Here is a 27,451-nt window from a genome sequence, read left to right as displayed (position 1 = left end):
ACATTATGGCACAATTTACTTTTCTACTGTAAGCTCACCAACACTTTCTGGCCCCCCTTTTTCTTTACATTTTCCCCTCCTTATTTTTGACCGACTTCAGTCTGCTTTGGCGTGTACACGCGAGGCGGGCGGCGCATGACTCACTGCCACACACATGCAAAGATGCACGCAAACAAAGGAGATAAAAACACGACAAAAATCACTGCCGTCTCCGCAAAAATGTCTGTTTATTCTGTTGCGTAACAGAAAACAAAGAATCCACTTCCGGCGTGCTGCACCAGCGAGGCTCCTGATTTACCGTCCAACATGCAACAAACAAGCTTAATTATGGCCTACGGCTCCAGTCGCCTTGCAGCGATCCACTGTACAAAATGTTCAGCCGGGCCGTGTAATTTGGTGAAACATGCTACCCCGGGTGCCCCGTGCCCCCCTCAGGAACGGCGCAGGAACACCCAGGTCAGGAAGTGGTCTTTGGGAGCACGAGTTGCTGAATCAGACCCTCCGCAGACGCCCCGAGTCCAGGGACCCGGGGCCGTTTGAGCCGCCCGGCCTCCCGCATCCCCCCCTCCCCGGCCCGGCCCTGTCATATCTGCCAGGAAACCTCCCCCCCCCCGGTTTCATCTCTGGTTTGCGGGCGAAACTACAGAGGCTTGTCAGCGTAATCCTCAAAAACAAGCCCCGCCACATCTGAGAGATGAGCTGCCCCGCTAACCCCGCTGTCCTGTCCCGCTCTTTTCCTCCCTTCCCTTCCCTTCCCTTCCCTTCCCTTGCACATCAGTATGCCTACTACTAAAGAGACTGACCTCACCCAACCCCCCCACCCCTCCCCACCTCCAACCTCCCTTCCTCCTTCATTGACTTCTGCACAATAAGCAACATCTGGTTCTCATTTCCCCAAACCAAAACAACACGAGGAGGAGAGGAAGAGAGAGAGAGAGAGAGGGAGAGAGAGAGAGAGAGAGAGCAGAGGAGGAGGAGGGGGGGTGTTGAGGAGAAAGACATGCAGAAAGCAGGATGTGAGTGATGGAGGGTGTGAGTGAAGCACGAATGAGGAGTTACATTTCTCACTGCTGTGGGGAAAAATACAGTTGGAGCTCTTTGATGGTCCAGGTGTGAGTTTGTGTGTGTGTGTGTGTGTGTGTGTGTGTGTGTGTGTGTGTGTGTGTGTGTGTGGAGGGATGACCGGCAATCAGCGGAGACAGAGACTGAAAAAACAATAATGTGTGAAAATGAGGACGTGAGGTCAAAGTCTTAACAAGTAATTTAGCCTCGCGGTCAATTCACTGATTTCAGGAAGTATAAATATGCTGAAACAAGGGAGAATAAGGCAGATCAGCCCACGAGGATCAAGAAAACGACACTTGATCCAAGAAAATTCTTAAACAAAATGATTAGCATTAAAGTAAATGGGCTTCTCTCATCCATGTTTGGGGAAAAACAGGATCTAAACACTGAATATGAAGCTGAATGAGCTGTGGAGATGGAGATTTTTTTTTGCAGCGTCCCTGTGCTTTGTTCCGGGGCTCGACATGTCTTAGCCAACGACACACTTGTATGCAAAGGCGGTGATCAGCGTCGACCCTCATGCTTTCTTTTGTACTACAACAGGCAGTCGGCTCACTTCGGTCAGCTGCAGTCCTATGAAAAACGTCAGACCGTGGGGGGAAAAGTCCCATCTCCGTCGAAAAGAATCTGCAACTCAGCGGCTAGCAGCCCTAATTACAGTGGGGCTTTGCTGAAGTCTGCAAGAAGACCCGAGAGAGAGAGAGAGAGAGAAACGTGAGGAAGGAGGGAGCAGAAGGCTAAAGGGAGGGAGGCTGAGTGAGAGAGCAAGAGGGAGGGAGGGAAGGGGGGTAAAAAAAAAAAAAAAAAAGAGGAGAGCGAGCTTTACCTCACTTTGCAAATACTCTGTTTATAAGTCAAAGTCACTCCAAATTAGTGCTGACTTAACAAAGGCACAGCTGCTCCGTGTTTAAACTCGAGTCTGCAAAATGTGGCTTCACCCGCCTCGAAAATTCAACATCAGTGTGTCAGAGTTGTCATATTAACACAAGACTAACACCCAAGATCTCCCGTGCAGGAGGCCCTCATTAACCCCATGAACTCTGATTTTCCCTTAGAAATAACTTTTTTATGTGTGTTTTCACTGAAGCTGCATCACAACTCATATTGGGTGAAATACTCAAACCCCAGCTGCTAGTATTGTTTTACGGCTGCAGCATCACATCACTTAGCAAACACCCAGATGTCTTGTGCATCATTTTATACACATTTCCCTGTGATTTAGTGGGACATTTTTGGGATCTTTGGAAATCTCGGGATCTCTATTGCAATTTAAAATAAAGTTCTGTGACTTTGAGCAGAGCCTGGATACCCAGCATGCATTTGTAATGTTGAACCCACCAATGGGAGCAGCAGGGAATCACATTTCAGTGTAAATTCTTCACTATTATGATGTTTATTTTCTGTGTATTAGGAGTTAAGCTTGACGTTGTCTGAGCAATGAGATGATCAAGAGGATCTCATGTTTCCAGACTGAAGTTTCCAAACCTGAAGCTTCATAAACGTCAATCCGGCATCTTCGAAAACGGAGCTGACACCAGTTTCTGTGGGATCATTTTCGGTATTAAACCTCCTGCTGCCATGGCTACGGCCGTTTAATCATCTTTCCAGACACCAGGCGGCAGAAAGGCACGGCCTAAAAAACCCTACATGTTGGTATGTCCGACCAAAAAAAAAAAAAAAAAAAAAAAAAAAAAGAGCTTATTTCATCACATTAAAATGCTATCAGCTGATGCTCTAATGAACAACTCATCCCATCAAGAAACGCCCTCATCGTGATTTATCAGGACCTTATCTGGCCCGATGTGGCCTGAAGCAACCTCGCTGACAAAATAAAATAAATTTATTACATTTCTGTTTTGGTGCTGACATTAAACTCTTCTTTGATCCAAGTTGTGACTCACACATTTAACAGGCGACTCACTTCACTGAGGTGGTCTGGACATTAACTAGAGCACACCAAAGTGTAAAGGCCTCAGTTGCTCTCTCTCTCTCTCTCTCACACACACACACACACACACACACACACACACACACACACACACACACTAAACTCCTGAATCAGTGCTACTTTGTTTGCCAACCCCTCCCTTCCTCTGCCTGCCCCCACAAAACTCCTCTCTGAGCCCGACACGAGACAAAATGGCGTCTCGGCCCACAGATTTCCTGTAACTGGAGAAATGCTGCATTCTAGTGGAAGCTACGAGACATTAATCCTCACGGCAGCAGAGTCATTTCGTCCATTTATTCGATGAAACACATCTGCGTACTTCACATCCAACGGTTTCTGGATATGTGGTTCACAACAGTGTCACATTTGTAGCATAAAACAATGAGAAATGGAGTAAACACATCAACAGTGTGACGTCTTGTGATCGCTGCGGGGGAAATTCATTATAAAATGAAAGTAATTTAAACTGTAACCCGGGCGGAAAAAGCCACAGCTCCTTATAAATATATCCAACAGAGCAATTAAGGCTATTGTTCAGAGTAACTATATTACAACATGTTCAGAACAGGAGTTTCTAACTTTTGGATTTTTTCTTAAATAATCTGTCGCCTTTAGGTTTGAGCAGAAGGGACTTTTTGTGCTCCTCCATTTGTCGGGCCTCTTCCTGTCTCTGCGCCCAGGCCTCCATTCCTCTGTCCACCTCCGAGTTCAGCATCACAATCCGTCTCTGGGAGTGAGCGACAGAGACAAAAAGGGAGAGAGAGAGAGGATGAAGGCATGTAAACGATAAAGAAAACGCAGACACAGAGCAGCAGGGAGACGCTGGACGGAAGACGAGTGTGTGACACTCACCGCTAAAGCCTCCCTCTCTTGTCGTCTTCTCAGATGTCCCTTCAGCGGAGGCGCCGGTCTGCCGTCTGCCCGGTCACACAAACCGAAACGTTAACTCACACAATGAACGAGATTAGAAATCACTTCTTGTAAAATTGGCTGCAGCTTTCTCTTCAAGTGAGCCAGTTCTCATCATTTTGTCTTTTGTCGGTCTGTTCGCTGCTCTGACTGAGGGCAAGAAGGCAAAAAAGGGCTTTTATTGAAGCATATTCCCATATATCTATTAAATTTATAACCTCACGTCTGCCTGTTGTTGTTGTTGCTGTGATCCTCCATGTTTTGTTTTGTCCTGATCAGTGAATACCGACGCTGAATTAGGACTACATAAGAAAGTGGCCCAAATGTGTGCTGTTGTTTTTTGTTTTTTTTTTCTGTTCACACTGGCATTAAAAACCAGATCAGTGTCACATTTGAGGCCACTTTCTACTGGCTGGGTGAACGCAGCCGAGTCAGACCTGTAAGTTTGCAGGTAAAGGTGACACACACACACACACACACACACTGTCCTGCGCTCCAAAATAAATACCTGCAAATGACCAATCAGGCAGATCTGTCATGGGTCCATACTCGGAGCCGCTGGGGGCGAGTCCATGTCTGCAAACAAACACACAGTCGGTTTATTGTCTCCCTGTTTGAACACAGACAAACTGCCAGACCAGGCAAGAGACATGCAAATACTGCGACTGACTTGGACTGGGAAGACTGGAAACAATTTTGAGAGATATATTTTGGATTAGTCAGCCAGATGTTTGAGTGTATATGACGTGAACTCACTCCTTCCTCCATTTCTCTCCAGCCGGTGCTGTACATGTTGTGCTGAAGGGACGACCGCAGCGTCTCAACACTGAAAAACGAAAAGGGGGGGGGGGCAATTTGTCTTGTAAGATCACCTTCACGGCACTAACCTCTTGGTAACAGTGAGCACTTGTTATCAAGTAGATATTTACAATCATTAATTATAATCAATAAAACTGCATCTGGCAAAAGTACTGAAAGTGAAGAAAGGCAAGGCAAGGCAGGTTCATTTGGGTTTTACATTTCACACAGAGGCAAAGTGCTTTCCACAAGACTCAAAGGACTTCTAGAATAACAAAATAAAACGAGAATAGGCGCAGTTACATTTAAAAATAATAATAATAATAATAAAATAAAATTAAAAAAAAACCTCAGTAGGCAGCATATTAAGCCATAATGTGAAGGAATAAAGGTCAAAATGCAGCTGCAGGTGGGATAAAAAAAGCTTAGTCTAGATTTCAACAAACAGACATAAAAGCTGTTCAGAGTTTTCAGTCTCAAATCCAACTGTGCGGTTCATCTTTTAATGGTAAATAAATCTTTAATGTGTTTACGGCTGAGCCAATGTGATTTCTTTCTTCTTAAAAAGAAAACACAACTTGGGTAAGGTAGTCTACAGCTCAGTTTTCTATCCCCAGTGCCAGAAAGTCTCTTTACAGTACCAAACCAGCAGTAAACCCCAAAACATTTAACCTTGACTCTCATAACAACCACCGCGTTTCCCCCCGACACAGCTACAGCCAGTTAGCATCGATGCTAACAAGGCTGGCTAGCTTGCTAATTCAGAGTCAACAAAAAGCGGCTTCGAGGTCGGCAAGTATCTCAAATCATCATTAATATCCCTACAATCCCGATTCGAGGTTTTATTAAACAAGACTCGGCACATGTAGAGAATAACCTCCCTCACCTGAGCAGCACAGCGTCCGGATGGGAGCCGCCATGTTGTCTGCACTGTGTGGTGGTGACCAGCAGAGGGCGTTCAACACACACCTACCATGTCTATCTATCTATCTATCTATCTATCTATCTATCTATCTATCTATCTATCTATCTATCTATCTATCTATCTATCTATCTATCTAAGACAAAATGCAGAAAGAAGCAAGAAAGAAGACTTTTGGAGAAGGGTTAGAAGAAAAAAACTGGATGTTTTATGGATATGAAATTTGCCAATTAAGACCATGAAGTTTATGATCACAGCTCACAGCAGTTTTGTTTGCTTGATTATTAATTTTTTTTTTTTAAATGAAATTTTCACATGAGGTGCTCATGTTGTTTCCTGCTTTGTCTGCCGTGTAAACGCCCAGGACTGCTCATGCCAAAATATCAGGGAGCAGGAGCAGCTATAAAATAAGTACATTTATTTTTGCATTTTTTAAAATTTTGGTTAAATTAATTACTTTAATAGACAGTACTGGATCTAATCTAATGGTGCTTTGATAACATAAGCAATATTATTTGTACATTATAAGGATGGCTTTGAAATTCCTCATATCTATAGATATGAGGATATTATAGATAGATAAACAGATAGATCTGTTTATCTATCTATAATCCTGTTATGTTGCACTTTTATGTCACTAAAGGTCGAAGCCAAGCAGATTTATCACTTGGTAATTTATGTGTAACTTAGCTGTTTGGTGTTGCAGTCGCATGTAAAGCTGTTGAGGAAGGGTTAGATAATCGTTAAGCACTTTGGCATTGCGCCTCATAGAGGAAGTGTTAGATTATTATCTGTGTGTTTCATTATCACACTGCAGCGCATTGTTTTGCTCCACCTGCATGGTGTGTGTCCACGGTTCAAGTGTAATAAAACAAGGCACCAACTAATGCCATCTATTAAACACAGGGGCCTCTTTGTTGTCTTACTGAAGAAGATAATGAATCATGGAGTTGTTACAGAGAAAGAATGCGCATTTTTTGCTGCACACACACACACACACACACACTGAATCTACTTTGAGTTTTCATTTGCGTGGCATTTTTTGGTGATTACGCGTTGTTTAAGCCTTGCAGGAACAGGCCACTGATTCAGTGTGTGTTGAGCCCATATCAAAGTATTATCGATATGACTGCCTTTTTATGTGTGTGTGTGTGTGTGTGTGTGTGTGTGTGTGTGTGTGTGTGTGTGTGTGTGTTGGAGCTGAATCACAGCAGTGTATAAGCGCCTCTGGAAAGTATTGTTTTGGCGTGTGTGCCCGGACACTAAGCCCCGAAGAATTTCTCTGTTAGCTTTTCAGACAAGTTCCCACTCGCAGCCTCCGAGGTAAGCGCCGCAGTCTGGGAGGCCGGGACCGCAGGGGCCGCGGCGGCCTCCGGAGCCGCAGGAGGGGCTCCGGGGCGCACAAAACCAACCAAGCCGTGCACCAACAACCAGCCCGGGACAACAAGCTGGACTTTACTCGGCGCTTCTTGGTGCTTCTCTCGTCTTATTACTGCCACAAAACGGCCGGGACCGAGCCTGCATACACGCCGTCCGGTCCTGAAATAGTAGCGGGATGTTTACTTTGCATCGTCCTTGGAGAGCGCAGACACGCCGAAAAAATTTCACCAGCCTCACCACGCCGCCGTGTCCCTCCGCGCATTCCACGGGCTGGTGGTACAATAAAGTAGTGCTGTGAAACAGTATCACTGAGTAGCGGCATAACATGTAAAGAAAAAAAAAGGCTTGTCACACACACATATACACACGTTTGGAATAAGCAGATATTGGATTTTGTTGCATTTAACATTTCCAATAAGGTTAATAATAAGATATTTGAATGTGCTGATTACATCACAGGTTTGGTTTTGGTAAATGTGGCTATTATTAATATAGGTGGGGTAGAGGTTTTTTTTTTTTTTTTTTGGGGGGGGGGGGGGGGGGAGTTATTTTAGCCTCACAATTATCTTCATGGGAGTAAATAAGCAGTAGGCATCACAGACAGAGTCCATAACTGATGTAAGTTACATGAGTCACAGTCTGGCGGTCGTAGTTTACCAGCCGTCGTCATCATCATCATCATCATCATCACCAGTTCGGCCTGTGTCAACCCGAAAGCCACAATGACAGTGAATGCATCTGTTTCCAGAACGACATCGCAAATAAACAGTCACAGTCATAGCATTCTCCTTATAGAAAAAAAATATATATATAACTAAATGTCCCACGTGTATCAAGGGAGTTTTATTTTCATTCAGAAAATTCAAAGGATCAATCAAGTGCGGCGTGTAAGCTCTAAAAGTACGTCTTTATGATAGGATCCAAGTAACACCAAACTAGAAAAATGAAAAGAAGGCACTTAAAGGTGAAGTTTCCTGATCAAATCTTTTTTTTTTTTTTTTTTAATTAATTTTCTTTTCCTATGCCTACACACAACACGACAGACTAAACATGATCAGCTGTCCTCTTTAAAGTCAAACCAGCTGTGGGTTGAGTCTTCATGAATGTAGGGTCTGTGTGTAGAAAACTTGGAGAATAATAATTACAGAGGACAGAAAGGGCCCGGAGTGGAGCGGGCACATCCACCGAGGCGCTTTTAGCGTCTGAATGACGAAACGGCCATGGCTGGCGGAAAGGTGTCCCGGCCCGCTGGGGGAGACGAGCCGCCGCTGACTGGGAGAGGAGCGGAGAGAGGAGCGTCAAGCTGCGCGACGACACACGGCGCAGCACCGGAAACAGGGCGATGTTGTCTTCAAAATAAAACCAAGAAACGCATCACTTTAAAAAAACAAATAAACAAATGTTGCTCTGCGGCGAACGACAACACTCGTATCGAAATCACATTATCAAACGCTAAGCGAGACGACAACTGTTAAATTGATTGAAAAGTATAATATTTTAAGAATTAAACAAAATAATCTTCACAGTAGGGCGGTACATTTTATCTGTTTTATTTATACATACTCTATCCTATAGATGTTTTGTAAATTTATTCTAATACACACAGCTCATGTAAATGTGCAAAGGTGAAAGGTCTATAAATATTTTTTTAGGTATGTCTTAGTATATATCTTTATCACTCTCATAGGATATGCATAGTTTTTTTCTTATTTTTTGTACTGAACTACATTATTTATTATGTTACTTGTGTTTAAAGATATATATTTCACCTCGTGTTGGGAGATATATTTTGTGTGGTTTACTGTCGTTTCCCGTGCAATGTCTGGCCAACCGAGGAAATGGATTTAGCTTTGAAAGCCCAGACCGGAAGTGCCGCTTTCCATGCGGGGCGGCTTGACGCTGGTGCAGAAGAGGGGGAGGTAAGTTATTATTTAGGGGGAAGAAAGAAAGAAACAAAGTTGTCGACCGTGCTGTGCACACGGGGAAGGGTTTTACTTCTCCCGTGCGGCTCGCTCGGTTCAGCGTTGGCCCCGCCGGGATGAAACTCTAACCTGGACTCGGTTTCCATAATTTCCTACTCTCTCCACAAACTTCTCCGCTACTATTTTTTTTTAAACCGAGTCAAGACAGCGTTTCTCTTTGAAAACGGGAATGAAAGAGCCGAGGACGGACGGAGGAGGTGTCGAGCGCCGTGCGTTTTCTCTCCCTGTGCGTGGACCCCGCAAGTTTACCATGTCATTTTAACTTTTTTCTGAACTTCTTCCGTCGAGAGATGAATGGCAGAAGTCGGGTGAGTCGACTCTGTGTGCACAAACGGATTTATTTTCTTGTCTACACTGGACCCACATGAAGTAGTCACACTTTCTGCTCACTAAACCTCTCGGCATTGTGTTGCGAGAGGAAAAAAACAAAAAAACGACGAATTAAGGGTCAGCTAATTTCACTGGATAATCCATAATTTTGCAAGCGAACATTACTAAAGAACAGTTCAACCAAACGAGAAGATGCAGGTGTGGAGCCACATGAGGGGCCACAAAGGAGGCCCTCCGCGACCATAGGTCACATCAAGTGTCCTGGATGTTACGTGCCTCCTGTTTATTCTCGCCACTGCTTTGTCGGATTGACTTGAACTGGTAGGGATTGTCCAATAATCCAATGGATTCTTGCTCACCACTGCCTACCTGTCCATGTGGGTTTTCCACATGAGGGCACAGCAGATGACTCAGTGGACTTAAGTCATGTAACCACCCTGAGATGTCTTAAACCTTTTATTTATCTGCTTTGTATTTATTGTGTATATATATATAGACAGGGCTCTTTTTTTATTCCTCCGTTCATTTCAAGACAGTTTTGTCCTTTTTTATTTGTTAGAACAGTTTCTAATTGCTGACATTTCAACTGCTGTAGTGAACCCTGCTCTGTAGACTTACTTGAACATCACCGTTCTGCTGTATATCTGCTCTACACTGTATCTGAGGACATTGACTCACGGGGTTAGCTGTAAAATCAAAAAGCAAAAAAACTTGACTTTGCTTTGATAGAAAAAGAGTAGGCCTCATCATGGACCGGCCAATAAGCAAGTTATTGGAAAAGTTAAAGTTGACGGACTCGGGCAGTGTGAAATTCAACAGTTCGAAGAAAAAACATGATTCGGCCAGCACCTCAAATAACAGCAACGGCAACATTGCCATCTCTGGAGGCAGCGGTGGGGGCAGCGGTCTGCCACCAGCTCCCAGCTCTGCAGCTGCCTCGCCCTCAAGACCCGGCCAGTTCTCGCTTGCCTCTGCAACCGCAGCCGAGGCATGTGTTCCAGTGAGTGGGAGAGGAGCAGGAGGAGGTGGAGGGATAGGAGTGCCCTCCACTCAGCTCCTCAGCACACCTCCTGCCTCCTCCACGGTGGGTGCTGTACCTTCCGATGCCGAGCAGCCGCTCCACCCCGTCACCTTAGCCCCGCTGAGGCGCCGCTCCCCCCAGCAGCGCGCCTCCTGCTACCTGGGCGAAGGTGTTGACTCCCACATGAGGCGTGAGTCTGGTCTGGGCCCTGAGTGTGACCCCCTGGGAGCGTTTGGCTCCAAGGCGTCTCTGAACCAGCGGCGCTACTCCCTGGAGCTCCAGCAGCTGGTGAGACGGCAGCAGCTCCTCTCCCAGCCTCCGCCGCTCTCTGTGCCCCCGCCGTACCCGACCGCCACAGGCTATGGATCGGCTTCACGGGCCGGTGGAGGTGGCGTGGCCGAGGCGGGCTACCTCTCTGAGCCGGAGAGGCACAAACGCCTCTCCCTCCAGGAGGCTTTGCTGTACAAGCGTCTGAGCACGGGCAGCGAGCTGTGGGAGAGCACCAGGCCAGCTTCTCTCTCTCATCCACCACACCGACCCTCTGATGTGACCGGAGGAGGAGGAGGAGGCTTCTTCTACCCACCAGGCCCGACCCTGAGCCCCTGCTCCTCGTTCAGCCTCCAGGAGTCGGTGCTGGTCAGCCCCAGGTCCAGCTTTGCCTCCAGCACGGCCAGCGGAGGCGGAGGAGGGAGTCCCATGGGGAGTCGCTGCAGCAGCAACCGAACAAGCGGCATCAGCCTGGGCTACGACTCCCGCTACTCAGCCTCCGGAGGCCTCCCTCCACAGCAGTCGTTCACCTCCCTGCAGACAGGGGGCTCCACTGGTGGCTACGCAGGTCCAAGCAGGGCTGGGGTGCTCACAGCTGAAGCTTGGACTCATTACCTGGAGGGAGGGGTGCCGCCAGGTGCCCATGACACCAGGCACTCGTACCCACCAGCAGTGGGAAGCCCAGCGGCTGCGTGCTACCAGGCCGGTCCAGAGTGGTGGGAAGAGCAGCGGGCCCGAGGGGAGGAGGGGTGTGTGACAGGAGAGAGGGCCCGCTACTCCGACCTGCCAGGCACCCGCTACCAGGAGGAGCTGACCAGGCTTCTGCTGAGAGACGCGGAGGTGGAAGGGGAGGGGCTCCTGGGGGGCCTGATGCTGAAAGAGCAGCCCCCTCCTGTAAAAACTCTCCCCAAATCGGCCACGACGACGGTTGTGTCCGCTGGGACCACAGGGCCGCTGAAAACGCAGGAGGGTCCAGGAGTCTGCGCCGGAAGGGAGGCCACAGAGAACCGCCAGGAGTTCTTTGGTGAGAACAGCAGACCCTTTTTATTTATTTATTTTTATTATTATTATTAAAAAAACAGTTGTTTCAGGCTGTAAAGTTGGAAATAGAATTTTCCTTTTTTTTTTTTTTTAAATTGGTGAAATTACATGACATACAAGAAGTCACACATATGACATTTTCCTTTTCAGTTCAAAATATGGGAGCCATATTTTAAATTCTCACACTTTTGTATACAGTGTCAGAAAACTCGCAAATTGACTCACAAAATGCAACCTCACATGGGGGAAATAAGTGAAAAACGAAAATGATCCTCATCTGCCACTCACAGGTTCAAGGAAATCTAATTGGGCCCAGCCTGTGTAAGGATAGTGTAATAATATGGGTAGTGCAGTTTGGGTGATACCACTCCTAAGAAGAGACAGCAGTTGCAATTATTATCAAAGAGTTGCACTAAAAAATAAAACTTGGCGTTGGCCGATCCTGAGGGGAAAAAATCAGTGGTTGGTACTGGCCCCGATACACCTGATCAGAGCATCGCTAGAAAAGTCAGGGGTATGAGGGGAGGCAGAGAGGTGTGGAGTGAGCGTGGCGCTGAATTTGCTCAAGAAGTCGCATCCCTAATTTGAACCGGTTGCCGTCACGGCTCATGCACAGCATCCCATGCGTCCATATCAGCCCGCTCAAAAAGTGCAAAAGGTCACCCAGCATCCTCCCTCGGTGTGTTATTACTGTCATCCTCGCCGGCGGGTGTCGGATCACAGGTTTCTCCCTAAATGAAAGGGCTGTATGGATGGATGCAAGGATGGATGGACGGACAGATTGATAGTTGAAAGAGCATATGGATGGATGGATGTTGTTGGGGAACCTGCAGAGACACGCAGGGTCGGTGCACGCGAGCATAAAGGAGGGCCTCAGAAACTGATCCAGACAAGTTGATGTGTTTGGTTGGCCGTAAAAAAAAAAAGACTGAAAAGAGCAGAGAAGCGGAGTGAGGAGATAAAAGAGGAGGCTGAGATGAGGGGGAGAAAGAACTCGGTGTTTAAAAGCCAGCTGACACCCTGAAACGCAAAGTGCAAACAATCCAATATGCAGACACACTCCTGCGGTGAGCTGACGTTTCAGGTCGAAATTGCCAATTTGCCCTAAATGTGATGCACACAGAGGGCTAATGTGGCGTATTTATACACCCGGTGAACTCTGCCTCCACATTCAGACGCAAATTACATGTTCCATATAAACACAGCTCCGACCATTACTGTGACTCACACAAGATTAGGGCTCAGGCTGTGTGTGTGTGTGTGTGTGTGTGTGTGTGTGTGTGTGTATATTGTTTCTCTGTGGCAGGGTGTGTTTGTGTGTTTCCCGGAGTGACTTCAGGCCACAGTAACGCTGTGTGTGTGTGTGTGTGTGTGTGTATGTGAGAGACTGTGGGTGTGAGTCATGTGTGTGCTGGTGTGTGTAATGCTGCCCTGGCGTGTGCAGGGGCGGTGTGCTGTAGCCTGTTTTTCTGCTCAGGTATGTGTGCCCTGAGGGGACATACAATACTGTACTCCTCACAGCCATTAGTCGGGACTCGGAGGCTCCGAGCCGTGAAGACAGACGCTCCGAAATCGGCCTGCACACGCACTCGCACTTTGATATGAGCTGTAATGCTGAGCCAAGTTTAAAAAAAAAAAAAAAAAAAAAAGACGACAGCAGCGTTCAGATTAAGAATTCATAAATGTTCTCTCCTAGTCAGGACTTGGGAACATGAACAAAACCTTCCTATAAGGCCAAAAGAAAGACACCTTAGACCCAGACATCATCAGGTATATAAAGCGTGAACAATGGAAAAACTAATTATGAATCCAAATTTTCGCCACAGAAGGTGAGAAGCACACAAAACAAATAGGGGTGTTACGTTTTTTTTACCAAAACGGAAACCTGGTTCTGCACTCCTCGTGGGAAAGTGTGGTTAACCATAGATTTTTATTTATTTTTCTGTTTGTTTTTCCAAGACATGGAATTACAGTGAACAAATGAAACGTTAAACATGGCTTTGGATTAGTAACGATTCTAGGCCCAAGATCAGACCTTTTGGTAAAAATCCCAGTCAGTCCCATTCAGTATTTGGTGTTGAATTGTTGATATATGTTTAAATTTAATTTTAAAAAGTTAACTTTTTAGTCAGTTACATTTTTTGACGCCAAACTGGGATATAAACTGAGGTACAAAGTGAACCATGAAAAAGATGAACCGTTACTCCCCTAAAAATCAATGCACATGCACAGAGTTTAGCCAGGAGAACAAATACACAAAACCTTTGGGTCAGAAACTTTCTTTGTGATTTTCATGGTTTTTCGAAGCTTCAGAGGAGGTTTCAGCATGTCAGTGCTGGTTTTCATCGGTTTACCCAAATTTTATAGTTTGTTTATGCCCGGATTCGCTCTATAGCAGTGGTGTTGTTGTTGTTGCTGGACCATAAAACGCAGCCTTATCCCTAGAAAATGCCCCTGGATGCCGTCCCAGGCGGTTCCTAACCCCTTCTCCGTGGAGCGGCTCCAGGCTCCATCTCCCAGGCCATACGTTTGAGTCTTGGCTCTCCGGTTTCTTTGGCAGAGTTATTTGTGTTCACAAATATTGACGGGACTGTCCCAAGACCGTAGGAACAGTGTAGGAATTGTCAATTTGCACGGCACTCCCTCAACCACAGTAAAGAGGCGAAACATAGACTCCTAAATAGATCACAGAGACTCTCCGGCTCGGACCACCACAGCATTTTTCCGCTTTCTGCCCGATACCCTGACGTGTGCTGAACGGGTGCTCAGATCCGAATGCTGTTTGTCACATTAGTAACACACAGAAATGTTAGTTGTGAAGGTTGACTGATTTAAAACCAGGGTACATGTCATTGATGACTGGCACATGGTTGATTTATTTGTCTAACCCTTTCCTGATTCCTAACTGTAACCTAAAACTCTCCAGATAATTTGCCTCGATACAGCATTTGTTTTATGTTCTTGTTGGTTAGATCTACAGTGAAAGTGAAAACCGTATCTTGACACTCTGAGCATCTTTGGCTCTGACTTAAAATAGGTAAAAAAAAGATGACCTCCTGTTTGTTAGATAATACTTTGGAGGAATTTAGCCCTGTAGCAGCTCATCTTTCATCCTGCTCATGTTTGCCATTTTCCCTATAATACATTTTTTTTCCCCTGATGCTTTTTAGTTACTAATTTAAAATGAATAAAACTCCTTTGTTGCAGTACTCATGAGGATTAAAATGAAAGTTTATGGTGCCTCCTTTTTTCGACAAATGTACATGGTTTAACAAGCTCAGGAAACTCTTTTGGTTAAGCGAAGGAGAGTCAGTCTCCCTTTAACAAAGCTCCAGAGGCTCGAGTGGATGAGTAAACAGGCTGGCATGAGTAACGGGGTTTTAACTGTGTGAAAATCCCCTAGGTGGTGCGAACGAGAGGCTTTACAAGTGTTGACACTTTGTGTTGGAGTTGGATTTCAGACACATCCTCCAGGAATGCGTCGTAAACGAAGTGTTAAGGGCCAGTGAGCGATTCACTCCCGACTAAACGCGTGTTTGCGTCGCCTGTGTGTCCCCCTTTGTGCCGGCAGGAACCTGCGTGAAGTGTGGGAAAGGCGTGTACGGGGCGGACAACGCCTGCCAGGCTCTGGACAGCCTCTATCACACCCGCTGCTTCACCTGTGTGTCCTGCGGTGAGTCTGCCCCCTCCTCCTCTCCCCCTCCCCTCTGGACACAACAGCAACTTTAAGTCTGTTTGTCTTACATCTAAGCTTCTGTTGAGCTTTATCTCTGTGTGTTTACCGTTCAAATATTCTGCCTTTATCTTGAATCATCTCTCTGATGGTTGATTGAGGTTGTCTTTGTGTCCCCTCTTAGGACGCACCCTGAGAAACAAGGACTTCTACAATGTTAACGGCTCTGTGTACTGTAAAGAGGATTACATGGTAAGAGTCGAGGTCAAGGCCAGAGAAAGACGTGTTTTCTCCTCTCTGTCGCGCACACACACACACACTCACCCGTTTTCAGAAAATAAATGACTTTTAAAATGAGTTGATTGAGATTTTGTGATCATCGTCTGCCCTCCATCACAGTTTTCAGGTTTCCAGGCTGCTGCTGAGAAGTGTAGCGTGTGCGGCCACCTTATTCTGGAACAGGTGAGTTTTTTTTTGTGTGTGTGTGTGTGTGTGTGTGTGTGTGTACATGCACGCCCCTCATCTTGTGATTTCCACATTTTCCAGAAAGTGTTTCAAACCACAGCGTTCGGTGTGTGTGTAGGTGGAGAAAGTGATAGTCATAGTGGCGGCATGAGGTTTTCCAGTTAGGAGTGTGTGTGTGTGTGTGTGTGTGTGTGTGTGTGTGTGTGTGTGTGTGTCTTCCTCTGTGATAAATCCTGCCCTTTGTGTTTGATGTTGGTGTAAAATCACAGGTCTAGAAAACCACTTGCCCATGGCCCACTTGCCTAAACCTGAAGAGTTTTGAAACGTCAAATTCCCTTGTAATTACCCCGGAAATATTGCGACACAACGTCACATCATTTATATTTGGCCAGTGATACGAGGGTAATAAAAAATGCAGCTCCAAACAAACAAAATTGCTCCGTGACATGGAAGGCACACAGATAGGAGTGGGTTTTTTTTCCTTTTGATGTGTGCACATCCGTATTACATCAGTGTTTTGAAATGTTTACGTAGATGTACTTTTCCAGGTTGTGTGTGGCATATTTTGGCCTGTTTGCCTGGTTTTTCCTTGTTAACCTGTAATAAGAAGTTGCCGGTGTGTGTGTGTGTGTGTGTGTGTGTCAGATCCTGCAGGCTCTTGGGAACTCGTACCACCCCGGCTGTTTCCGCTGCGTGGTGTGCTCCAAGGCTCTGGACGGGGTGCCGTTCACCGTCGACCACCACAGCAACATCTACTGCGTGGCCGACTACAACAAGTGAGACGTGTTTAAGGGTTGAATTAAGACGAGTCAGGGGGGCGTCCCGGCGGTGCACACCATGTCTGGGCTTCACATCCAGCCTGGGACCTCCATCTCTCCTGTCTCTGCTCAGTCACAAAATGTAGAAATGTTACGTTCAATTAATAGTGAAGTTTTTTCAGGTTTTTCAGGATACGCAAAAAACTTCACCAAAAATTACTTGTATGATATTTATTGATAATTGATAAAGGTTATAAAAAAGATGACTACTGACATACTGAAAACAATGTCAGTCAATTATGTAACATAACAGAAATAAATGACTTAGGCAAATTTCTGAACATGCCTTTGTTGACTTAGGTAATTGTAATACATTACATGCCAATGTTATACTAAACCTCATCACTTACCAATTGGGGATGAGCCCTGGATCATTGAAATAACTTCACTTGCAGAGAAAATTTTCTTTCTTCTTGATACCACTGCCATCTTGAAACGCTTAAAATAGCCTAAATAACGTAAAATTGCCTAAGTCACATTTTCTTTTGGCTTAGGCAAAATAAAACTACCTAAGACAGTTTTGACACACTCTTGATTTAGGCAGTTATACTTCAGAGGTAGAATGGCATGATCTGTTCAACTGAGGATGCTGGTGATTTTACCAGAGGTGGCCAGCATCAAGAGGAGATGATTTAGGCAAAAAACTCATTTTTGACAAAAAATGAGCTAGGCGATTATTTTAGGAAGGTGTCTATGTGCTTCTTACAATGTCCTTTACGATGGGAGCAGTTGAACTGTTTTATCTGTTGATGCCAGGAAACACTAAATGACACACATCAGGGTGTCTGCACGTCCTTAAGATGTCTTAACTTCAATTTTACAAATAGCAGACCTTTTAAACATCATGAAATAGTCTTAAATTTGAATTTGTGAGATCTTAATTTCAACAAAAAAGCATTTGATCTAATTTCATTTATCCATGTATTTCTATGTATGGCTCACGTTTTACTTAGCTGTCATTTTTACCAGCACAGAGAATCCTCAATACTTAACCTGTGAAATTCTGTGGAAAAAAAATAAAAAATATTGGGTGGTTTTATTAGATCACCACCCAAAGGACACTTGGAAAAACTCGCAACAAAATTTCAAGAATCATCCAGTTAATAACGACCATGTTCCAACCAAAAGGTTACCTCTGTGTTCTGGATAATAAAACACTGGCCTTTACTGTCACCTGAAATGCTGATTGGTATAAAAACAGAAAAAAAGTCTTGAATTTCATCAATCTGTCTCAAAGAGGTTTTAAAAAGCAGCCATATTGTGCATGCAGACCAGGGTTAGTCTAGTTCACTAAAAACTAAAAACTAGATGTGAAAAAACATTTTAATTAAATGAATAGAAATAAAAACTAGACTTGAAGGGGAAAAAAATAACAGACGATACTGTGTGCTTACAAAACTAACTAAATTAAAATGAAGATATACAGAGAATGTCTTTTAGTTTTAGTCACATTCTGAATTTCTTAAATCTAGACCCTGACAAACACCCGCCATATTAACTAATACAGAAACTGATAAAAGCCAAACTAAAACTAAACCTTTTTAGAACAATAAAAACTAAACTGAAACGAGCAAAGCCAGTCTGGAATCTAAACTGAAACTAAACTGAACTGAAAACAAAAATAATTTAAAAAATGAACTAAAAATAAAAGCTAATGAAAAATCCCAAACTAATAAGTGTGGTGCAGAGAGACGGAGGTGTTGGGCGGGTGGTTATGGGCTCCCAGTCGGTCGGCGACGTCTTGTGTTTCATCTCGAGTTTGTCTTTGCTATAAACCGTCCCCACTCCAAACCTCAAGTGCTCACACCGCAGCAAAACACAACAATAAACACTGCACAGGTTACTGAGTCAAACATATTACAAACAATCACGGTGCTATTCTAGATTTTTTGAGATACTTTAAAGAATAACCTTGATTTTAATTCATCAGGCCTAAATCCAGACACTCTGGTTATTAGTTTGTATTATCTCAGTTGGTGCCTGATGACAGCTGCTTTTATTTCCACTCCATCTGTCGTGTTTAGATGCGAGGGTTAATTTGATGCCATCGCAGCTGATTTACACACTCGGTTATTATAAAACGCTGCGCCCTGTCCGGTCTCTGTGACCGGGACGGTGCCAGGCGGCCTTCAAGGAGCGCCTTCACAGACACAAATCGTCCTCCTGCGACCTCGGGACCCCCCCACACACAAACATCACAGACGCTTCCTGAAAACCACTGGATTTCAGAGTGCTGTGTGACGATCTGCACCTTTTCAAAGCGAGGCCCCGTGGTCAGTGTGGGAACCAGGGTGGGAACCAGGGTGGGGGGGCGCTCAGCTGGCAGAACCGCTCCGTAAACCAACGAGCAGGAGTGAGCTGAGCCCCGCCGGCTGGTGGAGATCATCACACAGGACTCCCCGAGATGCAGCAGGTTCAGGGAGATTTGTGATTTGAACGGGGGTCAGGAGGTCGGTGGCGGCAGACTTGAAACAAAAACCAGCAGAGGAGCAATTTTTTTTTGTAGACAGCCCAAAAAATCTTTTATTTCCAAATCTTTGTATCAGTACTAATTTTGCAGTGATTTTTCTTTGTTTGAGTGCAGTCAGCCCCATTTCCTCTTCTTTTCATGAATCCAAGTGTAACCTTAGCCATGGACAAAGGCGTTTACATGTAACAGGGAGGTTTTATACTTTTTGCACATGAAGTTTGAAATCTGTTTGCCTTCCTGTCCTCAGAGAAATTACTCACCTGCTCATTTGTTTCTGAATAAACTTTCCTCCTGTGTTGTGTTGCAGGACTTTTGCCCCGAAGTGCGCTGCCTGTTTACAACCCATCTTACCTGCTGAGGTTAGTGCTCGTTACCATAAATCATTATGTGGGTGTGTATTTCTAGGTCCATGCTTCATATATGCCTTCAGATTACAGTGGACTATTACGTGCACATTACATTTTACATTCTGGGCGTTAAACTGGTGCTCTTTTTCCTGACCAACGTAGCAGAATAAACAGAATATGCTTGTATTTCTAAATTGAGAAAATCACCAGCAGTCAGTGTTTTTATGTTTGTTGATAGGTGGGAGTTGTTTGTAGGTCAATCACAGCCAAGTATTTCAAAATATGTTTAACCAGCATATTTTACTGTGATGCATGACTTACCTGACCCGTGTCTGGATGTGGAAAATCAAACTCGGGTGCTTCAAGCAGAATTAAACAAATTGTTTTCAACCTGTGTGTGTGTGTGTGACCTTTATGTGCGCTGACCTGCCTCCTTCACTGTCGTTTTGTGCCACAGGGCAGTGAGGAGATCCTCAGGGTCGTGTCCATGAACAAGGACTATCACTTTGAGTGCTATCACTGCGAGGTGAGTCGAAGCCAGACGGTGTGTGTGTGTGTGTGTGTGTGTGTGTGTGTGTGTGTGCTGCTGACTCATAAAAACCGTCCGAGTGCAGACCGGGCTCGTGTGCAGCGTGTTTTTGATGACATGATAAGCGGCGCTGATATGTGTTCTCAGTGTGGAGATTGGATAGCTGATGTCACTTCCCGTCTGCGTTCCCGTCCTTATCTGTGTGTTTTTCTTCCTCAGGAGTGTGGGAAGCAGCTGTCCGATAAGCCGGGCTCCCAGTGCTTCCCTCTGGACTCTCATCTCCTCTGCCACTCCTGTCACATGACCCGAGTGTGCACCACACACAACATTCCCCCTCACAACACACACTGATCGACCTCCCTATGCAGCTATGTACATGAGAAGAAAAAAAAATGGTCGTATTCGCAGTCAGTTATCCCTCCTCCTCCTCCTCCTCGCTCTTACGCTTTCCCTCAGTCACACACACACATTTTGTTTTTCCTCATGAAATCTGCTAATCAAACATTTTCACTGGTTCACTTTCAACTTTGCAGACATCTACTTGGATCAGTCCTTTTATCAGATGTATTGCCTGCTGTAATTTTCATACTATTACTGTATCATAGTTATGAGGGAATGGGCAACAAACTACTGCTTTTTTTTTTTTTTTTTTTTTAAATCCCCTCTTTATCCTGCTCCAATGTGGCTACTGTTTGCTGTAGAAGAACAAGGGATTTTTCGCTAAATAGTTTTGTACATTTATTGCTAGCAAACAATTTGCACTTAAAATTTACTTTACTGTAAGAGATTTGATAAGTGAATCTGTACAATTTGGAAAAAAACATTCCTGTATCTGTTGTAATTAATAAATATTTTCATTTGTGTCCTATATTGTCTGCTATATTCTTTTTGTAGGTGCAGTTTGGCTGTTTTGTTTTTTTTTTACATCTTGCAAATAAATGGTTATTGGTCTTTGTTTGCAGTGGCTTGCAGCTCACCTTTGATGTTTCTTGTTAATCATGCGAAAGAAAAGCCAAGTAAACAAGCTGATAAACCAATTTAAATTTATTTTAACTCTTGGTACATTCAGCACTTGCAGGAGGAAAAAACAAAACAAAATCAAATTATCTCCAACTAAAAACATCAAATTAAAATATTAAAACTGTAACCATTACTCTAGAGGATAAACTCACTTAAATTTACCTCCCTTTATATATATATGATTATTAAAGGGTCAGGGCAGGCCCTTATTACTGAAGAATTCAGTGCAGGGAAGGTCAGCTTCCCGTTAATTATTACAGAACAGAGTCTTCATATTACAGATTTTTTTTGATCAACACCCTCACAACACAATCCACTGAAGACAAACTCCAGCATGTGCACGGCTCCCTGTGCCACCACAACACATAATATCAGGTCTCCTTCCTCATAAAAAGACAGACACTTTTCTAGTTTAAAGCATTCTGACAGTGTTTGGACTCGGTACCGGTTGTCTCCGTGTTGTCAGAGGGAGGTTTTCTCATTCGCTTGCACAGTCACAGATACACACACACACAGACACACACACACTTTACCTGCTTGAACATACAAGGACCCTCCAAGGCTGAAAAATAAACATGATCCATAAAACAGAAAAAAAAAAAAAAAAAAAAAACACAGAACAAAGGAACTTCCTTCATGTTAACCCCGCAGAGAGGGCCTGTAGATTTAGTAGAAAAAGAAAAATTCTTACTTACTGGAGTGGAACGCTAAAATTGATTCTAGAAAATATTTGAGGGTCAGGGATCTATTTTGGATTGGTTTTATTACAGGGCTTTGAGGAGGAAGGAACTGTGCACCCGCAGAACAAAAATAAAGAGGCGGGCTCCCAAAACCTCAGCAAGCCAAAATGCCGAAGCGAGCCAACTAACCACCGCCCTCTCTGCCTCTCTTCTTAAATCAGGGAGAATCAGCAGCACTACACGGGGGACGAGGAGAGACGCCGCTCTCTGCCCGACTCTGATTTCAACTTCTTTCATGTTCGAACAAACAGGAATGAAGAAGAGAGCAGTACGCTGCCTCTGGAAGACGACAGAGACAAAAAGAGACAACAGAACAGGGGGGTTGAGCTAGCTAGTTGAACTGTCATTTCACTAAAAACTCTCCTACCAGCCAACATGTGATTAACATTTTCCATGTACATGTATGTCAGTGGGGGAGGGGGACTAAAGGGCATTACAGGATGTGGAGGACACAAATGGTGGGGTCAAACGGGACAAATTAAAGCACAGAGGGGCAGAGAGAAGCCTTGAACTCAGGACAAGAGAAATGCAACAAACAAACAAACAAAAAAAATCCCTCCCAAGACTTTCTGTCTGCTGTGTGCTTCACTATGTTTGCATCTCTCCGCTCTCTCTTCGTCTTTCCCTGCAGCTACTCAGTCCTCAGCGGCGTCTGTCCCTGGGGTTGCTACGGCTACGGGACCGCCGTCCGCTGCCCACGCCCCCCGAGGGTCGTCTGGGCCGGTAGCCGTCCCTCTTCTTCTCCCCGTCCCGGTCTCGGTCTCGGCCCCGGTCCCTCTCTCTGTCTCCTCCGTCTCCTCGGCCGGCTCCTCCGCTGCTCGCCGTCACTCCTCCCTCTTTCTCCCGGCCCTTCAGCCTCTCTTTCTTCTCCTCCTCCCGCTTCTTGTCCTCCTCCTCCTGCTGCTCTTTGCGTTTCCGCTCGCGCTCCTTTTGACGCTCGGCGCGGTCCAAAACCCTCTGCGCCGCCTGACGGAGAGGAGAGGGTCACAGTTTAATTACACGACAGAAGTGAGATGTCAACCACTGAAGTGCTGTGTGTTTAAGAGTGAGGGAGAAAAACGAGGAGTGAGGGAGACCAACCTGCTCCTCAGTGAGGGGAAGCCAGTATATACATGGAGCTGCTTTGGTCTTGAGGAACAAGTCGTCTAGTAGTTTGGCAGGAGGCTCATCTTTCTCTGCAACAAGAATTCAGAAAAAGCGTCAGAATGTTTTAGGTAGGTTAGCTTTGCTTTAGTGAATCAAGAACAAGATAAATGACTGTCTAGAGATGTGGTGCGCAACTGATCCTCTGCTGCACGAGCACATGGACACACACAGCCTACAAATGGTTAACCAGCTGAAAATGCCACCAGTCTGTTTATAACTTAGCCGTGCACGCCTATGTTTTTTGGGTGCAGTTCAAGAATGCCTGTTATCTGAATATTTTTAGCATGAGACAGGGACAATTGTGCTGTAAATGCAATGCAAACAGCTGTTTTTTTTTTCTCTGGGAAAGGCTGAGCTCTGGAGCCAGCTGATCAACTTCCATTTTACTCAAATTCTTCTAGTTTGGGGACAAATTTTTGAACTGTGGGCAGGGTGCACTTCAAGTCATTACTGCCTCATGAAGATGGGAACACTACTGTCTGGCTCAATGTGTACAGATTAAAAAAAAAAAAAGTCTCCTCACCCTTCTTATCTGACCTCCTCTCCTTGCTCTTGCCCCTCTCCCTCCTCCTCCTCTCTCGGTCCCTGGATCGAGAGCGCCTGCTCTCCTCCCCCGGTCTCCCGAATTCCCGGATCTTATCCCGGTCCCACTCCCGTTCACCCCGGGCCCGTTCCCGCCTCTCCATCTCTCTCTCCCGCTCCGCCCACTGGTCCCGTACACCTCCCATGCCTCGGTCTCGCTCCCGTTCCCTTTCCCTATCCCGTTCTCTGTCCCTGTCCCGTTCTGGCATCAGTGGGGGAAGCCGGGTCTGGGGGACCCCTGGCTGGACCCCAGGGTCCTCCTCTCCTCTGTCGGGTTTCAGAAGGCCTTTGTGGAAATCCAGCTGCAAGGAAAAGATTAGAGTATAGAGAATGATGGACAAATGATCCAGATATGGTGTGTAAGGAGGGAAAAGTGTTCCCGAAATTGTAAAAACTGAAGGAATCAGACATTATATGCATCCAGGTCTGAATCAGCAGCCTGAAGTGGTTCAGTACCTCGTCCTGTTCACAGAAGTCCACACTGAGGACCTTGGGGTTGCTTTGGGGCCATTTCACCCCATGGAGAGCAGCTCTGGTGGCGACGGCCTCTTCTGTAGTCAAATACTGGGCGAGAGAGGAGAGTGAGTGGGGTTATCCATTTGAAATAATTTGTCCTTTACTCTAGAGTCTGGGATTATCAATACTGATCACATCTTTCGAAACACTATGCTCACAGATATGATCAGGAACACAACAACTGTGAACATGCATGAGTTATCGCTCATGAATGATACAAACAATTACATCTTCCTGCAACAGAAATCACTGATTAAGCTTCCCTTTCTACACATTTTAAGTAACAAACTTCAGAACAATAGCAGGACGCAAGGTCTAGTTTAAAAGTCAGTGCATCGTGAACAATACTACAAAAATCAGAATCAGAAATACTTCATTGATCCCTGAGGGGAAACTGGGTAAACACTTCCTCAGTACTCAGAGGTGAGTGTGTTTTCTAAGACTTAAAACACCAACCAAACAAACAAAACTTTAAACGTCAAGCAATAGAGCACCAAGCTTCCAACTGTCCAGTTTTTGTAGCTGCATAGCAAAGGGATGATCAGAGACTGGTGGTTCCCACAATCAGCTGACGGGCACTTCCAGCTAAGCGAGGTGCCCGGTGGATTTGGGACCCGGCACTCAACAGAATGCAATTAAATGAGTTTCTCACCGTGACGTAGCAGTGAGACTTGATCTTGTCGATCCAGAAGCCCTCCTCCACCACGCTTCCCGTCCGGTTCAGCAGCTCTTTGAGCTGGCCCAGAGTGAAGGGCCGTACCTACAGGACAGAACAGGTCATCTAAGTTTAAACAATTTTAAATCAGAGTGGACGGTGTGTTGATGTGAAGCCGGGGAGCTACATGATATTTCAGACTGAATACCTTGACATAAATACTATGGGTATGAGCACTGGTTCTTTCATAAGATATTTACACTCAAGATTTTGATAAACAATCATTTCTAAAGTGGATATGATGACCAGGTAAAGGCAAGTAACAGGAACAGACTTTTAGGCCAATCAAACACACAATTTGGCCTCAGAATTGAGTCTGTGGTAGTTTCGGGTGGCTGCAGTGAACAGCCAGCACAGATGATATCGCACGTTAAGGGATTAAAAACTTGTATCTTTTGCCTCCCGAATCCAGTCATAACTGTCATGATTATTATTTCAAAGTTTTATGACTTGATCAACAACTGGAATGTGAGCGGAGACCAGCAGTAGCCAAGGAGCTGAAAGTACAGAAAAAAGTGTGCAAAGAGAAATAATCCAGCTCTGTTTTTGTTTTGCTGTTTCATTACAGCAGGGCTACAGCTCCTGTTTTCTTTGGGGATTAAGGGGGACGGGCGGCGTTATAACTTGGGTAGTGTGTGCGATCCTGGTCTTAACCTTGTCATCAAGTGTGTGTGTGCCTCCATGACGCAAGTCGAAAAAAATCTCTCAATGCCAGTCATTAAGTGTAATGTCTAATCTCTTCATAGTCTGTTCAGTCAGGTAATGTGCCCCCGGCTTAAAGTGATGCTTGACTATGGCGGTAATACCCAGCTGGGAGTTCAGTGCTGTGATTATGGGTATGACGCCAAAGCGCTTGCCACTGGCATCATAAAAAACACCCATAATCACAGTGAAGATTATCCATAAAGATATTAAGGAATTTATACAGTAATTATCAATTAATGTATGCTATGCTGACAAGTGTTAACTAAAAGTGATGCACATACATTACAACGGAAATACATGAGGACACACGAAGAATCTCAAACTAGCTTCCAGGCAACCACCGCAGTTGAAACACGTCTGACTAATCAGATGGCTCAGCTTAAATTACCTGTTATGTAATAACCCTGAACCCATAACCGATAATCAAAATTAAGTGGAGTGTATCATCTCAGTTTTACTTTCTTGTTCCTCTTAAAAAAACTATCTTGATTTCTAAAGTGAGAAATAATGTTACAGTTATTATTACTATCATTATTTGTATGATGCAATGTTTGGATGTGTATGTGTGTTTGGACAACTCACTGCAGGACAAATCTACCTACGGGTACGAATAAAGTAACCTGAACCTGAACCTATACTTCTCCAAATACTTTCAAGGAAAAAGCTGCTAAATTTTTTTTGTTGGGTTTTACAAAAATGTCTGCTGGCATCGTCAGCATCCTTGCTTTTTAATGACAGGACAGTTTTTTTAAAAATCATTTAAAAGTTCAATTGCAGCTGGCTTTTTCCCATGATTTTAGTGAGGAATGCTGGCAGTGCAGTAAATCTGTTTTATAAAAATTGAATGATAAATGTAGAACTTTTATCCCACAAGTATAAACTGTCTAGAGAGGATGACTAGCTGACTAAAATTCAAAATGTCAAAGTATGCCTATAGCAATGCCTCTGGCAGTCATCCAGAATTCACAGAGTCCTTGCTCCATCCTGAACTCCTGCATATTTAACGTTACAGGCATATGGTACTAACACTGCCAATGCCTTCATACAGCCATTTTGTGTACTGCTCTTTTCCCCATTGGAGTCAATGGGGAGGCTATAACCCTCCCTCAAGCCATTCTGGCTGGTGTGGAAGAGGCTCCCCTCTCTATGCGATCCTTCCTTTGATTTCTTCCATTTTTCCCTTTTTGGCTTCTGGGTTGCTTTTTGTGTTTGGAGTTTTTTTCTTGCCTGTGATGACGATTCAGGTCAGGAGGTCTCATTTTGTTTTCTATAGAGGGCCTGTAAAGCCCCTTGAGACTGTAACAATGATTAAGGACTGTAAATAAAAATGAATTTGACAAATAAAAATACCAAAAGAATTACCATTTTGTTCTGACTGCCACAGTAGCAAATGAATGAATTTTACCAGCTAAATAAAAGGTGTATGGAGGATAACAGATCTTCCTCAGACTTAAAAACAAAACATTTGGCAAAGCACTGGTGAAAATGAAAACTCAGTAGTTGCCAGGTAAAATTTACCAGCTGGTGATTAGTGTTGGTTTTCCACTATATTTTCTAACTTCATTACACACACAGAGCAAAGGCCCTTATAATTTCTGCTTTACATATGAACAAATACAGACACACGCACAGAGAAGGAGGAAATGTTCCAGAGTCAAACTCACCAGGTTGGTGACATGGATGATATTGGAGACTTTGCCACGAGGCGGCGAGGGCTGCCTGGTTGTGCGGACGGGGTCGTCAATAGTGATGGACACTCCAGATTTCTGCTGGCTGATGGAGCGACGCACCAGACTGTCACTAGGGGTCACTGTGAGACAGAGAGAGAGGGATGAGGAGGAAAAAGAGGTATAAAGCAGGAGAAGGAAAGATAATCACAGAATGGGATAAGATGGAAGAGAGGAGTGCAAATGAGGGGAATCATTGATGAAAGAAGAGAAGGTGGCCAAGGAAAAAATAATCAAAATGGTGTCATATGTTTATCAAGAAGCTTCTGGAGTTGAGGATTGGTGCTAAAACCTTTTGGCACCGAGTACAAGATGATCAACCCACACTTGTCCAG

At 44.8% G+C, this 27,451-nt stretch overlaps 3 protein-coding genes across 4 annotated transcripts in view; 1 reads left to right on the top strand and 2 right to left on the bottom strand.

Moving 5' to 3' along the window:
• Positions 1-3,292: 3,292 nt before the first annotated feature.
• On the bottom strand, positions 3,293-5,695 carry mrpl52 (mitochondrial ribosomal protein L52). Its single transcript, XM_030076193.1, has 5 exons — positions 5,607-5,695; positions 4,679-4,748; positions 4,431-4,498; positions 3,866-3,930; positions 3,293-3,740 (listed from the first exon to the last, which is right to left on the bottom strand). Exons 1-5 carry the CDS (start codon positions 5,638-5,640, stop codon positions 3,588-3,590), a joined length of 390 nt encoding a protein of 129 aa, XP_029932053.1. The 5' UTR covers positions 5,641-5,695; the 3' UTR covers positions 3,293-3,587.
• A 3,256-nt stretch (positions 5,696-8,951) lies between these two features.
• On the top strand, positions 8,952-20,607 carry ajuba (ajuba LIM protein). The gene is made up of 8 exons (XM_030075936.1): positions 8,952-11,646; positions 15,235-15,336; positions 15,521-15,588; positions 15,736-15,798; positions 16,447-16,577; positions 19,397-19,448; positions 19,894-19,962; positions 20,185-20,607. Exons 1-8 carry the CDS (start codon positions 10,083-10,085, stop codon positions 20,314-20,316), a joined length of 2,181 nt encoding a protein of 726 aa, XP_029931796.1. The 5' UTR covers positions 8,952-10,082; the 3' UTR covers positions 20,317-20,607.
• Positions 20,608-20,991: 384 nt separating this feature from the next.
• Positions 20,992-27,451, bottom strand: part of acin1b (apoptotic chromatin condensation inducer 1b) — a 28,956-nt gene continuing 22,496 nt past the window's right edge. For both annotated transcript variants that reach the window (XM_030075933.1, XM_030075934.1), the window contains exons 12-17: positions 27,054-27,199; positions 24,622-24,729; positions 23,910-24,017; positions 23,395-23,755; positions 22,806-22,900; positions 20,992-22,691 (exon numbers count right to left, since the gene is read on the bottom strand). In XM_030075933.1, the coding sequence (XP_029931793.1) occupies positions 22,368-22,691; positions 22,806-22,900; positions 23,395-23,755; positions 23,910-24,017; positions 24,622-24,729; positions 27,054-27,199 (1,142 nt within the window). In that variant the 3' untranslated portion in view covers positions 20,992-22,367. The remainder of the gene's footprint in view (positions 22,692-22,805; positions 22,901-23,394; positions 23,756-23,909; positions 24,018-24,621; positions 24,730-27,053; positions 27,200-27,451) is intronic.

Source organism: Myripristis murdjan, chromosome 18, assembly GCF_902150065.1.
Source record: "Myripristis murdjan chromosome 18, fMyrMur1.1, whole genome shotgun sequence".
Classification (NCBI taxonomy): Eukaryota; Metazoa; Chordata; class Actinopteri; order Holocentriformes; family Holocentridae; genus Myripristis; species Myripristis murdjan.
This window is presented reverse-complemented; position numbering and strand designations above follow the sequence as displayed.

What these genes read in the sequence shown, in the direction of transcription:
- ajuba (XM_030075936.1), top strand. Translation starts at nt 10,083, where the DNA reads ATGGACCGGCCAATAAGCAAGTTATTGGAAAAGTTAAAGTTGACGGAC. An exon ending in ACTGTAAAGAGGATTACATG is followed by an intron (nt 15,589 to 15,735) that starts GTAAGAGTCGAG and finishes CCTCCATCACAG; the next exon opens with TTTTCAGGTTTCCAGGCTGC. An exon ending in TTGAGTGCTATCACTGCGAG is followed by an intron (nt 19,963 to 20,184) that starts GTGAGTCGAAGC and finishes TTTCTTCCTCAG; the next exon opens with GAGTGTGGGAAGCAGCTGTC.
- mrpl52 (XM_030076193.1), bottom strand. Translation starts at nt 5,640, where the DNA reads ATGGCGGCTCCCATCCGGACGCTGTGCTGCTCAG. An exon ending in GGAGAGAAATGGAGGAAGGA is followed by an intron (nt 4,499 to 4,678) that starts GTGAGTTCACGT and finishes GTTTGTTTGCAG; the next exon opens with ACATGGACTCGCCCCCAGCG. An exon ending in GCCTGATTGGTCATTTGCAG is followed by an intron (nt 3,931 to 4,430) that starts GTATTTATTTTG and finishes GTGACCGGGCAG; the next exon opens with ACGGCAGACCGGCGCCTCCG.